Source organism: Neomonachus schauinslandi, chromosome 6, assembly GCF_002201575.2.
Source record: "Neomonachus schauinslandi chromosome 6, ASM220157v2, whole genome shotgun sequence".
Classification (NCBI taxonomy): domain Eukaryota; kingdom Metazoa; phylum Chordata; class Mammalia; order Carnivora; family Phocidae; genus Neomonachus; species Neomonachus schauinslandi.
The window spans coordinates 39,822,145-39,837,560 of NC_058408.1; the positions used below are offsets into that span (position 1 = coordinate 39,822,145).

The window sequence follows — 15,416 nt, forward strand, 5'->3', positions numbered from 1 at the left end:
ATTCAAGACTCTTAGACCTATATCAGTATACTTGCCAAGGGCAACCATATCCTGTGGATATTGACCAAAAGATCTTGTACAAAAATATAAAATAAATCCACAAGAATATTCCAAATAAAGAGCCTCATGGTAGACTCATTCTCATAGTGACTTGACATATTCCCAGTTCCATCTCAAGCCTCTGTTGCAATCATCACAGCTCTGTGATAACTATTTAAAACCCGCACATTATAAGACATTACTGTTTCTAAGTCTACATTTACTTCTTTTGCATTTAAATAATTTGTGGATGTTATCCAAGTGTCTGGGTAATGTTGCATCTCATCATTGTCAACAAAAGAACTGGTTAAAATAATAGTGCTGACCATGTAGGCTGTTTTAGTCAATTGTTGAAGAAATTACCTTGCTTCTAATCAATAAAATAATTGTATTTAATGGGGTAGAGTCTAAAGACATGCCTTATCTTTTCTCATTTATAACTATGTAACCCAGGACGCCTGGGGGGCTCAGTTGGTTAAGCATCTACCTTTGGCTCAGGTTATGATCCCAGGGTCCTGGGGCCAAGTCCTGCATCAGGCTCCTTGCTCAGCGGGGAGCCTGCTTCTCCCTCTGCCTGCTACTGTCCCTGCTTGTGCTCTCTCTCTGACAAATAAATAAAATCTTAAATATATATATAACTGTCACCCATGTCTTTTTTTTTTTTACTTCTCTGTTGTTTCCCCATTGCCTAGCATCATAAGCAATTGATAAATATTTTTGAATAAATGAATATGTTGAAGAAATGTCGAAAACTATAAAAATATACTTGGGATATAATTACAATGTATCTAAATCCACCCTCCTTTCCTTGATATTTTTACTGGCAGCATTAGTTTTTCTGGGAGTTGCAAAGCTAGAGATTACCAGCCTGTGCTTACAATGTTTATGTGTACCTCCCTTGTGTTTATTGCTATCTGAAAATATTTCCAAAGACATTTTTAGATTTTCAAGTTTTATTTATCCTTTTTATTTGCTTGCTCTTATAATTATTTAATTAAATACCATTTTCTTACCAGTAGTCAGTATATTTAATGATAAAATACTAAAACATTGAGGATTTTATGCTACAAAAGACAAAAAAGTCTGCTTTCCTTATTTTTATTTAACATTGCTCTGGAAATACCAATGTAATAAGGGATGAAAGGTAGTAAAACATAACTTTTGGAAGATGTAGAGGTAAAATACCATTATTTGTAAAGCTATAAGCTTGCTTACTTGGTTCTCCAGGTACAAAACAATGTCAAACAAAGTTCAGTATATAGCAGTGGTTCTCAAGATGTTATCCCAGGACCCTCTCAAAGGTCTGATGAGGTCAAAGCTATTTTCTTGAAAATATGAAGATGATTTTGCCTTTTCCACTCCCCTTGTCTCATGAATTTTTCAGAGGCTATGTGATGTGCTCTCCAGTAAGTTGAATGCAGAAGCATATAATCGAATCTGTTTTCTATTAATCCAGAAATTTTAGATTTTTTTTTTTTTAAGATTTTATTTATTTACATGACAGAGAGAGTGAGAGCCAGAGAGCATAAGCGGGGAAGAGGCAGAGGGAGAAGGAGAAGCAGACTCCCCACTGAGCAGGGAGCCTGACGCGGGGCTCTATCCCAGGACTCTGAGATCATGACCTGAGCTGAAGGCAGACGCTCAACCGACTGAGCCACCCAGGCGTTGATCCCCCCTTTTTTAAGATTTTATTTATTTATTTGACACAGAGAGAGAGATCACAAGTAAGCAGAGCGGCAGACAGAGGGAGAGGGAGAAGCAGGCTCCCCACTGAACAGATACATCTACATATCTGGCAATGATTAAGTTAACATAGTAATGACAAAGAAAAACTATACATAGAAAAATATTAAATAAAAATAGAGAATCATTTCATATATTTCATAAATCCAACCATGTAAGAAGTATAACAAAATACCAGGAGTAGATACTTTAATACATTAACAGTAATCATCTCTGGATTCTGGAATTATGAATAATTTTTGTTATCTTTGTTATGCCTTTCTGTATTTTCCTAATTTTTTACAGCAAATGTTATTGTTAAAATTTTTAAAAAAGCATTACCATTCAATTAACTTTACACAGAACTATTAAAGTTTTCATTTATAGGGTAAAACAAATCAGACAAATGAAATTTTATATTGCATTTCAGTTCTGGATTACATGCTCTTTTCCATCTGACAGTAACTTCCTGGGGTAGTACCCTCCATTTTCACAGTGTAGTTTTGTCTGTTTGCCAGTAAACTAACCTTAAACAAGTCACTTTACCTCTCTTGGTCTTTAATTTCCTTGCCTATCAAATGACGCTCCTTCCAATTTTATAATCTGGAAATTAAATGATAAAGATTTCTAAAACTATACACGGAAACATCTTTCCCTACAATCTGTATGTCCCTCTTTTACTACACAATTTTCTCCTAACATATTCTTTTCTATGTTTTGTGCTTCTGAATATTCCCATCCCCTGCTCAACATCTGATGATTGAAGGGATTGTAATGTCATTTTCCTGTCTGTCTCTCTGAATTACTTAAGGCAGCATCCAGACCCTAGTGTCCCTATATGAATATTGTTGAGTGATTGTCTTCTATGGGTCTTTGGTGATATTTTGGTGGTGCTATGATATTGTCATAGAATTTATAAAAAGTCTGCAGAAATTCTAAGAATCTAGATATACATGGACTAACTGAAGTGGGATAGTGAATTGCTGTTGCCTTTCCTTCTTAGCCTGTTTTGTTGGACCTTATTAATAAATACGCTTTACAGTTATACACAACCCTGGCTTGGCTGTATATGTTTAACATTCAAAATGATGAGCACTCTTAGAAATACTTTTTGATGAAGCTATTATATATTATTTAAATTGTAATTTTGCAATCTGGTATTTTAACTCTGTGGTGCTTACTAAAAAGCATGGTTGTATTTAGTAGTTAATTCAAATAAGGCACTGAATATGTTAATGGATGAGATATGAATGCATATTGGTATAATATGTGCTCCATACAGATCCATTCACTTGATATACAATACAATTTTCTTATCATTTAACTTATTACATTCTTTAGTATAAAGCCTTAATCTATATTGTATACTTCAAATGGAAAACCAAGCCTTAGAATTGATTCTCTTTGTCTAATTCGTCAACTGGGGTGAAATATACACTGTTTGATGCCTCCATGTGATTCATGTGTACTGATAAATTTCTTTTTAAACTTGCAGCAAATAGTGGCAGCAATAAATGCAGGGATTATACCTTTAGGAAACACCTCCAATCAAATCAGTCACTGGGATTTGGGAAGTTCCTTCTTCTTTGCTGGCACTGTTATAACAACTATAGGTAGGAGACAACTTATTTTGTTTTTTAATTTTGGTACAGCTTGTGAGCTAAACTTCATGTTTGAATTTTTCTTTTACAGTTGGTCAAATTGGTCTATGGAAGGTAGAAAGCTAGATTTTAGTAAATTGATTTTGAAAAAAGGGTTTAAAAGTTGAGCAAAGGAATGATGGAAATGGATTAATTATTGTACCGGAATACTAACTTAAATTTAAAATGCATATGAACTTGGAGAGCAGAGCATTTGAGTCGTTTGACTAATGGATAGTAATGTCAAGAAATGGCTTGAAATGATGATTTTTGGGGGGCAAATAGTTTCAAATTTTCCTGCATCTTTGATTTTTTAGTGTAGAAAGAAAAGATTTGAGTACAGTTTTGACATTCTCTTCATGAAGTTCTTGTTTGATACCACCTTTTTCAATTTGCAAATTTTAACTCTACATATCAACGGATTGTTCTGTTCTTATATGCTTGTCTATTATGATTACTTCAGGGATTTTAAAAAATATGTTGTTTTTGCAATAGTGCAAATGTATAAAAAAATTGACACTGAAATATGAGGATTACAAGAAGAATTTAAGTTTAAGCCCTTGCTGTTTGCCTTCTATTCACATTGTTTGTTATAATGTTAAAAAGGACCACATAGTGGAACACTGTCTCTTTTTGGGTTGACTGTGCATTCACTTAGCGTCTTCTAGGAAGCAGAATGGGCATATATACATGACTTTTCTTCTGGTAATTAGTCATTCAGTGCTTAAGAAATATCCAGAGGCTAGAAATACAGACTCCATAGTGAAAACCACGCTTGCAATGCTGTGGGGATTGGGAAGGGTTACAGCTGTGTTTTTTCATGGAAGGAGATGGGTTTAAAGCATAATTTTCAAGATAGGGAAGGAACTGACTCATCTCAGTTATGAAGGAATTTTAGGTGGAAGAAGTCTTCCCTTCTCCATATGCTGGTGATGAGATTTCCCCTCATGGGCCTCGTGTCTGATTTTGGGGTATGAATTATAAGTCTAAAAGTTTTCATTTTATTATGTGATACCATTGATAAATTGTGGAGTAGATAAGGTTTTCAAATCAGTGCTTTATATCAAACTCCTAAATAAGAGGACATGGACAGTGTATGGATGAACTCTTGCCTAAAATTTTCCTTTGAAAAAAGTTTGTAGAGTCCTGTCATTATCTGAATCCACTGTAATGCGTCTTTGTGCCCGATCACTTTCCAGTGAAATAAATACCTGAGCATGTTGATTTTTGCCTTTGTGATGAGGTCAGGGAACTATATTTACTCTTACATTTCCACCAGCTAGGTCAAAAGTTGTGTGGCTGTGAAAACCTGGAAGAATGGCAATCTTGATTTCTAACCATAATAACAGGTTAACTTTGGAGCTTAGACGTCTTGGCCCATTTCTACTATGGAAATAACTGTTTATTGTGTAAACTACTTAGAGTCTAGAAGGGGCGGGGGATCCTCACAGACTGAGTGAGAATGGTTTGTTTCTGCCCCATGAAAACTCAGAAGTCCAAGTTCTAACTCATCATGACCACTGCTGAATTATTCTGCAAGAGACTTAGTCATTATACTGACTTACGGTTGCATCATGTGTTTGTAAACAGTCTCATTTTTCGAATCCCAAATTCAGTAAGTTTTGCAGACATATACTTCCACACATGAAAAAAAATAAACCATTATTACCAGCCTTACCCCAAATTATAGCCATTAAGCACAGGAGCTGATTATTCCGGTTGTTTAGGTAGCTGCCCGACAGCCCAAATCCCTTGCTGTTCTATCTCAGACTTTAGTCTTAAGTGGATTAAGTCATTCCAGGTCACCCACATTTCCTCCACGTCCTTTTACTCCTAGGTCAAGGTCATCTCCTCTGACCTTAGACTAGATTATGGTCTAGGGCAGGATAAAAATTTTGCCTTCTTTTATACGTGTCCACTTTGACATCTAAATCACCATTCAGTAGAATTCAAAGTATAATTATTAATCTTCATATTGATAATAATCGTGTGAGCTTTGAAGTGGTTTTTAGCAATCATAGCAATTGTAACCCCTAGCACTAGCTGCATTGCGTTAGTCATTTAAAAAAAGAACTTGAGACAGTTTTGGAGGATAAATTGCAGTGGCTTTTATGGGGTGCCTGGTATAGGCAATGCTTCACGGAGCGTTGTTAGCTGCAGCTGTCCAAGATTCGTCTATTCGGTGTTACCAATTTGTCTAAGAAGCCACAAGGACTCTTATTGTTCATGGGAAATATGCCCAAGGGAAGTTCAGTTATACAAAATAGATTATTAAAACTTAAGGCCTAATTTTAGAGACTCTCTTCATATATCTACACACTCTTTCCAAAATCATACACTTCCAAACCCTGCACAAATTCCATTACACAGTTGCACAGACTAAAATCCAATCTTGACTGTTCTCATTCCCTCACACCTGACTTTCAGTCCATCAATCAGTTCTGTTGGCTCTGACTTTAAAGTACATCCATAATGTAACCACTACACACCATTCAAAGTGCCACCATTTTGGTCCAAGGCAGCATTGTCTCAGTGTCAGCATCCTTGCAGAAAGAAGCCTTCTGCTGATAGCATCTCTGTGCTCTCCACCTTGGAGCAAACACTGTACTCCTGCCCGTCTCACCTAGTAAGATACACGTTCTATGAGGTTAGGGATTTTATGTGTTTGAGTCTTTTCTGTATCCCCATGCTTGACCCGTAGTAGATGCTTAACAACTGGAATTAATAACAAATAAGCATTCTAATGGTATGAACTGTGGCCTGTTTTAAATTACGTAAACTAAATTGATACCTATCCTTAGCTCTTTCAACAGATTTTAGTGCCAGCTTTTTTGCTAGTTTGTTCATTTATTTATTCAACAAATAATATAGCATTGTCACTCTGCTATTTTCAAGATAAAAGATAAATTACTTGAGCCTAAGTTGCGCCCAGACCAGTCAGGGAGGCCAGTGGACAAATAGTCATTTATAATACAGAGTGCCACACGCTATGGGTTAAGAGTATTTAATGGGAATCTATAGGAACTACACTATAGGTAGATACTGGGATAGGCGGATGGGTAAGGAAGGGACAATGCTTTCCTTTTCTTAGTAAACGTTGTCCTACTTGAGACCCGAAAGAGAATTAGGAGTTTCCCAGGTGAATGAAGGTGGAAAGGGAACATTGTGTAGGCATTGGGAGTTCATGTGGGAGAGATTAGGACCAAGGAACATTATGTTCTGTTTGGGGCTTGCAAGTTATCTAGAATCGTTGTTTGTAGTTGAAGGGATTCCTCGTCAGGACCATGTAAATCAGTGAGTCGGCGTAAGTGGCTCCTGTTGGATCAGTGCTACTTCTGCCACTGCCTGGATAGAAAGGACACAGCCCCTGCTCGGAATCCAACTGGGGAGAGAAAATGCACGCTTAGGAAATAATCGAAGGATAACAGAGATAAGTCTTGTATAATCGAGTGTTATGTGGAAGAGTGGTTTAAACAATGGTTTAGGAATTGAGAAAAAGGAAAGTACACATGGACTGGAACTGGGAGGGGAGGTTTCATGAGAGAAGCTGGATTTGAACTATGCCTTTGAAGACAATGTTTTGGTTTAGATCGAAGGCGGGGGAAAGGGCCTCCTAGTCTGTGACATGGCTGAGCAAGAATACAAAGAGAGGTATGAGCTTAGTTTATTTTGGGGATAGAAAAGTAAGTATTTGAGCATTTAAAGAGTAGTGGGAAATACTATTGACTGATTCAGTTGGGAAGGATACAGTTGAATATAATGTGACTTTTGAGACCTACTATAATAAGATAGAACATGGGTTGGTTTGGGGTTTAGTTGTTGTTGCTGTTGCTGTTATTGTTGCTGTTGTTGGAAAGTGAAGTGACAGGTTAAAAGTGACATTAAAAGATGCATCTATCAAGAAGAGGATGTGGGCACCTGGGTGGCTCAGATGGTTAAGCGTCTGCCTTCGGCTCAGGTCATGATCCCAGGGTCCTGGGATCGAGTCCCACATCGGGCTCCCTGCTCCTTGGGAGCCTGCTTCTCCCTCTGCTTCTCTCTCTCTGTCTCTCATGAATAAATAAATAAAATCTTTAAAAAAAAAAAAAAAAGAAGAGGATGCGTGGAGACCTGATGGTGGAGAGAGCAATTAGGAGCCCATCCCAGTGACCCATGGAAGAGGGATGGGATGGTTGACCGGGATGGTTGGAGTTGGTGTTGCAAGAAGAGAGGAAGACAAAATGTTGAAGTAATTAGATGCGAGAATCAACAGGCCTTGGTGATTAATACAAGTTGAACATCGAAATGAATATTTAAGCAGCAGGCTTGCAACTCATCGGCAGTCCTAGTCTACTCTATGAAGAGAAGAGAGTTAAAAAATGGCCAAGATTTCATACGTTGTGTTCTATTTGGAAGCTTCATTTTAGTAGCCCCCCCCACACACATTTGCTTGTTTATTCTTTAATTCAGACAGACTAAGAATGCAAGGTAGATGGGCTCCCTCCTGAAGCTCTCATTAGGGCTGAAAAGACCAGCGATTAATCAGGACATTAAAAAACAAACAAACAAAACAAGACCATTATGGATGAAAATAAATGCTACCCAAGAAGTTCATGTGTGGTGATAGAGAATAGATAGAGGAGCCAGAGCAGGGAGAGGGAGGTGTTCTGAAGAAGACTGATTTAAGAGCTCTCTGAGCAGGTGACATGGAAGCTGAAACTGGAAGCATGAGAAAAGGTCAGCTAGGTAGAGAAGAGCGCAAAGATATGTTCAAGCAGAGGGCCAGCAATAGCAAAGATCCTGAGCGGGATAGATGTGAGCATATTCAAGGAATACTGATGAATCCATGTGGCAGGACCTGGAAGAAGAAGCAAGGTTAGCAAGATCAAGAGGAGCCAGGGTGTGTGGGACTCAGTAAGTCATGGCAACATTCCGAATTCAGTGGGAAGCCACTGAAAAATTTAAGCACAAGAGAGGGAAGATGTGACTCAGCTGCCATTTGGAGGGCATGAGGGGAAGCAAGACCAGTGAGAAGGTGATCCCATTGAGGCACCTGGGTGGCTCAGTCCATTGAGCATCTGACTCTTGATTTCAGCTCAGATCATGATCTCAGGGTCTTGAGATCAAGCCCCACATAGGGCTTCACACTCAACAGGGAGCCTGCTTAAGATTCTCTCTCTTCCTCTCCCTTTGCCCCTCCCCCTGCTTCCCCTCCCTCTAAAATAAATAAATCTTTAAAAAAATGAAGAGGGTTATCCCATTAATCCGTGAGTGAAGATGTTGCCTTGAACTAAGGAAGTGGCAGTGAGGAGGGTAAATCATGTATCTGTCCACCTTTTACCCTCCTCACTGCCACCTTGACAGATACATGATTAAAAAAAGAAAGTTTACATGGAAGTATACTAATCCCTGAGCATAGTACCAAAAGGGGACTATTCGTGTCTTCTATCTTAAGTTATTTTAAAGCTAATAAGAAATCACTTATACTCTAGGACAGGCTGTTGGCAAAAATGATGTAATGGACAACTGTATTCTATTCTGAGTTCAGTTTAAAGATAAGAATAAAATGACAAATTATTTTATTACCTGGAGGCATTAAAATATAATGAAATTATCTCCAGTGGAAAGTAAATTGGAATGCCAGAGCCAGGATTTGCCCAAGCTTATCACTCAATCATGACCTCTGAGCGTCAGAATGCAGATAACAAGGGCACCACTATGGTCTCTAGCAACTGTAAGATCCCAAAGCATCATGCTGAGACTTATGGAAGACATTTTTTTTGGAGTAGCAGTTCTCCTATTTACAAAGGACTCTTGTTTTCTACTACTTGAGTGTAGAGATTGAAATCAGTAATGTAGCGTCTATGTTTATTTTTCCTGTATTTCGAATCAGCCACCAGAACTTTCAGTTTGCTTTTACCTATATTGAATTGCTGAAGTTGTTAAGGCAATGGTCACAGACTTACTGCAAACCCATATTTTGCTTGTTTAACATAATGCTTAATTGATTAGAAAAAGAACAACAACAAACAACAACGACCAAAAAAGGAAAAAAAATTAAAGGTTTAGAGTAACTGTCAGAAGAAATTCCAAATAACAGACAAGTCAATATTAGAGAGGCAGAGAGTATATTGACAACTGTGGAGCCTTATGCATGCTTTCAGCAGGGCATCTACCATTCCTGTTGGATATGGGAGGAAACTATAACTTAAATAAGAGTGAGGGAAAAATTGTAAGAGTGTTTTCTGTTCAATGTTGTGATTTCATAAAACCACTATCTGAACTTGGAAATGAATAGACTTGAAGCAGTGGTGTAGAATTTGACAGAGAGCATTCTCCCAGGGGATGATGTTATTGCAGCTTTGGGTATTGGGTGTTACTTTATTAATTTAGTACACTCATAATTCTGTGGCATTTCACTAGTCTCTTGGCTGTTCTCAAAGAACTGCAGATTGGATTTTGGAAACCATTATTTTTATTTATTTTTCTTAGAGTAGGGGGTGTTGCAGAGGGAGAGGAAGAGAGAAAGAATCTTAAGCAAACTCCCCACTGAGTGCAAAGCCCCACACCGGGCTTGATCTCATGATTCTGAGATCATAAACTGTGCTGAAATCAAGAGTCAGACGCTTAACTGACTAAGCCACCCAGGTGCCCCTAGAAACCCATTTTAAAGGAAAGTTAAACTGCTTTCAGGCAGCTTAAAAGGCAAATAGTCTTGGGAGGTGACTTCTAGCACTGACCCCGCAATATCCTTGCATTTTTCTCTATGCCAGTTTGTTAAAGTGGATGATTATTTTTCCAAAATACGTAATTCTGGTGTTATGCATTTGCAATACAGATGTTGAAGTTAAGAAATTGCTTTGGGTCTTTGATTCTGTTTCTCTTCCCATCCACCTAAATTAATGAAAATAAAACCTAGCTCAGGATATTGACATATGTTCCTGCCATTTGAAATCTTCACATAAGTTTATTTTCTAAGTTAACATGTATTTCTCAGAGAAAATGCCACATGAATGGTAGTTAAGTTTGCAGAGTGCAAAATTACATTTGATAGGCAATAAAGCAGGATTATTGCATAAATATATTGTAGACTCCAAAGCAATAATGAAATAGTCACCTTTTCTCATGGCATATGTATGTTATATCAGTCACAAGTTCAATTCAGAGCCCCTAGTTCTCAGAATCCTGTGCTGATTGGAAGGGGATTGGGCAGCATTAGGGATATAATCTTCCCAGGTGTGAGGTAACATTTTTGTTTGCTTTTGGTAGTAGGAAAACCCACAGCAAGGTAGTACAGATCTGACAGAAACTGGAGGGCCCAGTGAGAGGGGGGTTGAATGGCCATTATCAACATAATGGCCATTCATTTCTTGGCTATGTTCAAATCAGGAATTGCTTGTATTCTGGAAAAAAAAAAACATTTATATATTTCTGCATACTTTTGAAAAGTTTGCAATAACATATTTTTAATCTTCTGGAAAGCTATCACTATCAAATGTGATCAAGAAATTACCCCCAAATTAGAAGCAAACTATTGCCACGAAGCTCATGCCCTGAATAAATACAGAATCTATTTCTTTCTTGTCTTCTGCCCCTTCTCAACCATTGACATGCAGCACTGTTTGTCATAGATTATAGATTTTATAGGGCATCTGACTGACCACCAAATATGCAAGTATTGCTCTGAATGGGATTAAAACTAGGTGAGGTGATTATCAGAAAAAGACTTTTTGTAACTGTCTCAAATATTTCATTTGATAAAGAAGGAACGTAATAGGGGCCCCTGGGTGGCTCAGTCGTTAAGTGTCTGCCTTTGGCTCAGGTCATGATCTCAGAGTCCTGGGATCAAGCCCTGCAGTGGGCTCCCTGCTCAGCAGGAAGCCTGCTTCTCCCTCTCCCACTCCCCCTGCTTGTGTTCCCTCTCTCGCTGTGTCTCTCTCTGTCAAATAAATAAATAAAATCTTAAAAAAAAAAAAGGAAGGAACGTAATAGCATTTGTCTGGGCCTGTCTACTTTCAGCTAGTAATTACACTACATATTTGTTGTCTTCCCAGTCCTTTGTGTGTGTGTGTGTGTGTGTGTGAAATTTTTTAGACTTGTGCAAACTTACTCTTGGACAATCAGCTTTGTTGTTTATGTGGTACTATAAATGTAGCATGATATTTACAAAAGAAGTACCTGGGCCAGATGAAGTTCATGTGTAAGTATGGTGGTTTGGGTGCACATGAAGTACATTACAGATATGACTAATTCTAACTTCAAATTGGAATTTCATGCAGCCAGCTCTTGATTCTAATATACCATTGGGGGAAATATTGATTATATGAACAATTGAAAGTCACAGTTCATCCAAAAAGGCACACTAATTACTAATCTTAAACTTCTTCCCCTTTCAACTTTATTGTTAAGGCAAAAAGAACAAATACGTGGGCAAATTTAGTTGACATGCTGTACCTCTCCCTTCTAAGCTTAGGTTCCCCTCTTTGAAGATGCTAACAAAGTGAAATTTCCAAGGGCAAGTGGCAAGAGAAGAAAAAAGGAAAGAAGGGGTATGAAATAAGTCATAATCTACCCAAGTAGCTTATTCAAAGAATGCATGTTTTCATAGTTAATTTCAGTGGCATCTGTAGATAATGGAAGTTATGCTTTAAATAAAAAAAGAGATGTGGGCATGACCTCTTAATACACATTTTACTACAACTAAATAATGTGCTGAACATATTTATGCAGATACCTCACTTACCTTTACTCACATAGGACAGCTGAGGATAAAAATATTTCTCCTTGTTTTTTTTTCTTAAAGATTTTATTTATTTATTCATTAGAGACAGAGAGAGAGAGAGGCAGAGGGAGAAGCAGGCTCCCAAGGAGCAGGGAGCCCGATGCGGGACTCGATCCCAGGACCCTGAGATCATGACCTGAGCCGAAGGCAGACGCTTAACCATCTGAGCCACCCAGGCGCCCTTCTCCTTGTTTTTTAAAGGAATGATATAGTAGAAGGAAGATCAGATATAATAGCAGAAAAATCTAAGTTCAGGTTTTTGTTTTTGCCACTAGCTAGAGTTGTATTCTTGAGCCAGTCACCATTCTATTATCCTTAATTTTCTCGTGTGTCAGTGGGGCTAGTATTTCTCGCAGAGTTGTTGGGAAAGTTAAATAAGATTATGTACGTGAAAATAGTTTGCATCCTGAATGACAGTATATTAATTTAGAGTAAGCTGATTTTATTAGAGTAATTTTTATTACTTTATTATTAAAATAAGCCAGTATTTTTTGCACATTTATTTATATTACTAATGTAAACAGAAATACATTTTTTCTTAAACCTTGAATGCATACATTTTCATTCTTATAATAATACATATAATGTTTGCCTTCACATAACTTATTAAGGTTCGCTCAAACCAGTTATTCTCACAATGCTAAGTGCCAGATTTGACGAGTTACTTCATGTAGTGAATGTAGTTAGTTTACTTCATGTAGTTAATTTAATGAAATGAGTTGATTGGTTATTTGATATATAGATAATCCAAAGTGTGATCATCAAAATAATATATAATATAACCTTGAGGTGTTACTATTAGCTGGGTATAATAAAAATTAGTATTTGTGTATATCTGTTTTCCATAGGATTTTTTTTAAATGTATGCCTTTATATTAGGATGTGCTAAGTTATTTTCTGTCACAAACAATCCCCACATCTTGGTGGCTTTACAAAATAAAAGGTTATTTTTTATTCATACTGCATATTCAGAGTGGATTGACAGGAGGGCCCTGCCTAATGTCCTTGCTCAGAGACGAAGGGTGATAGCTCTTCCTCTTTTAGTGTCCTTTCCTGATCCCTTTGGCCAAGGGAGCAGAGCATGGGAAACTGCACACTGGCTAACCGAGTTTCATGTCAGTGCACACATAGTTTTCACTCACTTGACATTGGCCAGACTAACTTTTAGAGCCTAAGTGGGGAAATGCAATCCTACTCTGTGCTCAGAAGAGCCCAGATATTTGGTGATAGCCCTAATTAATATCATAAGCAAATATACTCATTGAATACCCCTCCTTTAAAGGTTACTTGATATTCAAACAAACTAAACATCATAAGAAATTTATTATATTTTAATTCATTTAATTCATTATATTTTAATTTGCTTTCCCAAACTTTGTGTCCCTTAATGCCATCACTAGAATAGGACTTCTTTTTTTTCGCATGTAATATTGACTCCTGTTGTATTATTGAAGGAGACTGTGTTCCCAAACCACCTCCCTGTACAATGGTTTCATCAGTGAAACTATCTCAAAATAAAAATAAAAATTGATACGTAAAATTCTCATTTTTGCTTTTAGGCAGAAATTTTGCTGTTATTGGTGATATTATTTAGGGATTCCATTAGCATGTAGAATATTGTAGTAATGATCATGTAACAAGGTCAAAATCATGATGATAAAAACACTAAAAACAGGAAATTAAATTAAAAGACCGAGTTATTTTTGATATAGAGGTGAAATAATGCAGGGGTCAGCAAACTATGGCCTGTGGACAAAATCCAGCCTGCCACCTGCTATGTAATTATTAGAGCACAACCACACCCATTCATTTTAGTATTGTCTTTGGCTGGCTTTGTGCTATGGCAGAGACCATATGCCCTGCAAAGCTGAAAGTATTTACTATCTGGCCCTTTACAGAAAAAGTTTGCCAGCGGTGGACTAAAGGAAAGAGTGTAAAGCAAGGAAAAAGGATAGAGTTTGTAAAGAGAAGCCCTAGATTTGAGACTTAGTTCTAATATTTATTTACCGTGTGAATTTGACTACATCAAAGAAATTTTCTGAGTTGTTTCCTTATGTGAATATTCTAAGTGGCTTCCTAATATGTGAATAACAATAAATGTGCTTGCGACCTCATAGGATTTTATGAAAACTCAAAGAATAGTATATTTAATAATGTCTAACAACTATGTACAAAATATTGATCATTTTTCAAGAATATGCTGGGTTTTCCCCTCACTGTCCAATGAAGGTTGACATAGACCTTGTGACTCAAGTTCTATGAACCTCTGGAAGGTACGTGGATAAGCTTCAAGGGTTTATAATCATGCTTCCTGGAGAGAGGGTCCACAGTGTGTATCAGATTCTCAAAGGGGTCCACAATCCTTGAAAGGGTTTAAAACCATTGGCTTAGAGAATTTCTATGTAATTTTCAGGCTGTAAAATGTAATTTTTGTGGTACTAAAAATTGAGGGAAAACACCATATCAGAAACATAGCAGCAATATGTTCATGTAGATGCTAGCACACTAAATAATTGCTTGGAGAACTGAGGCTTGTGCTCAGAAGGAAACCATGAGCAACTACAGTTCTCAAAATAAGAAAATCTTATTCTGTTGCTGAGCTCTGAGTGATATTATAATGTCAGATATTTTCAGTTCTCCCAAACTCCAGTATATTCTGAGTTGTTTTCTGTAAACATGATAAGAAATGTTCTATTTTAGAAAACTAGAGTGCCACCAATCCCAATCCATGACATTCTGCATTTCAAAAATTCAGACTTTGGAAAATAATTTTAAGAAAATGAAATTTAAGTGCCAGGAAAAGGAGCCAATGTATTCCTTGGGCGATATAGTAGGGGCTAGAAATTGTAGATCTATGATAATAGAAAGGAGGTTGTTATAATAATGATACTCTTAATATGGATAATATTTGAAAGTAAAAAATAGCATAGTCCTGATTGTAATTATGTTTCATAAAACTATTTGTCTTTCTGCAATGTTTCCTGCTTAACTTCTATAAATGTTTGCTGAAAGTCAGAAGATGTGCCATGCTAATTGCCTTTCAAAATTCACAGAAATTCTAGGAAAGATATAAATCAAGGCAACTCAAGATAGGGTTTTTGTAGTTGAAAATAGAGCTAACATACAACCCAGCAATTGCACTACTGGGTATTTACCCCAAAGATACAAATGTAGGGATCTGAAGGGGTACGTGCACCTTGATGTTTATAGCAGCAATGTCCACAATAGCCAAACTATGGAAAGAGCCAAGATGT

The 15,416-nt window shown here is 37.1% G+C and overlaps 1 protein-coding gene across 1 annotated transcript in view; it reads left to right on the forward strand.

Moving 5' to 3' along the window:
* The window catches only part of KCNK2 (potassium two pore domain channel subfamily K member 2), a 225,755-nt gene that overhangs the window by 111,537 nt on the left and 98,802 nt on the right, over positions 1-15,416 (forward strand). The window contains exon 3 of the mRNA XM_021682561.1: positions 3,257-3,374. Coding sequence (XP_021538236.1) covers positions 3,257-3,374 — 118 coding nt within the window. The remainder of the gene's footprint in view (positions 1-3,256; positions 3,375-15,416) is intronic.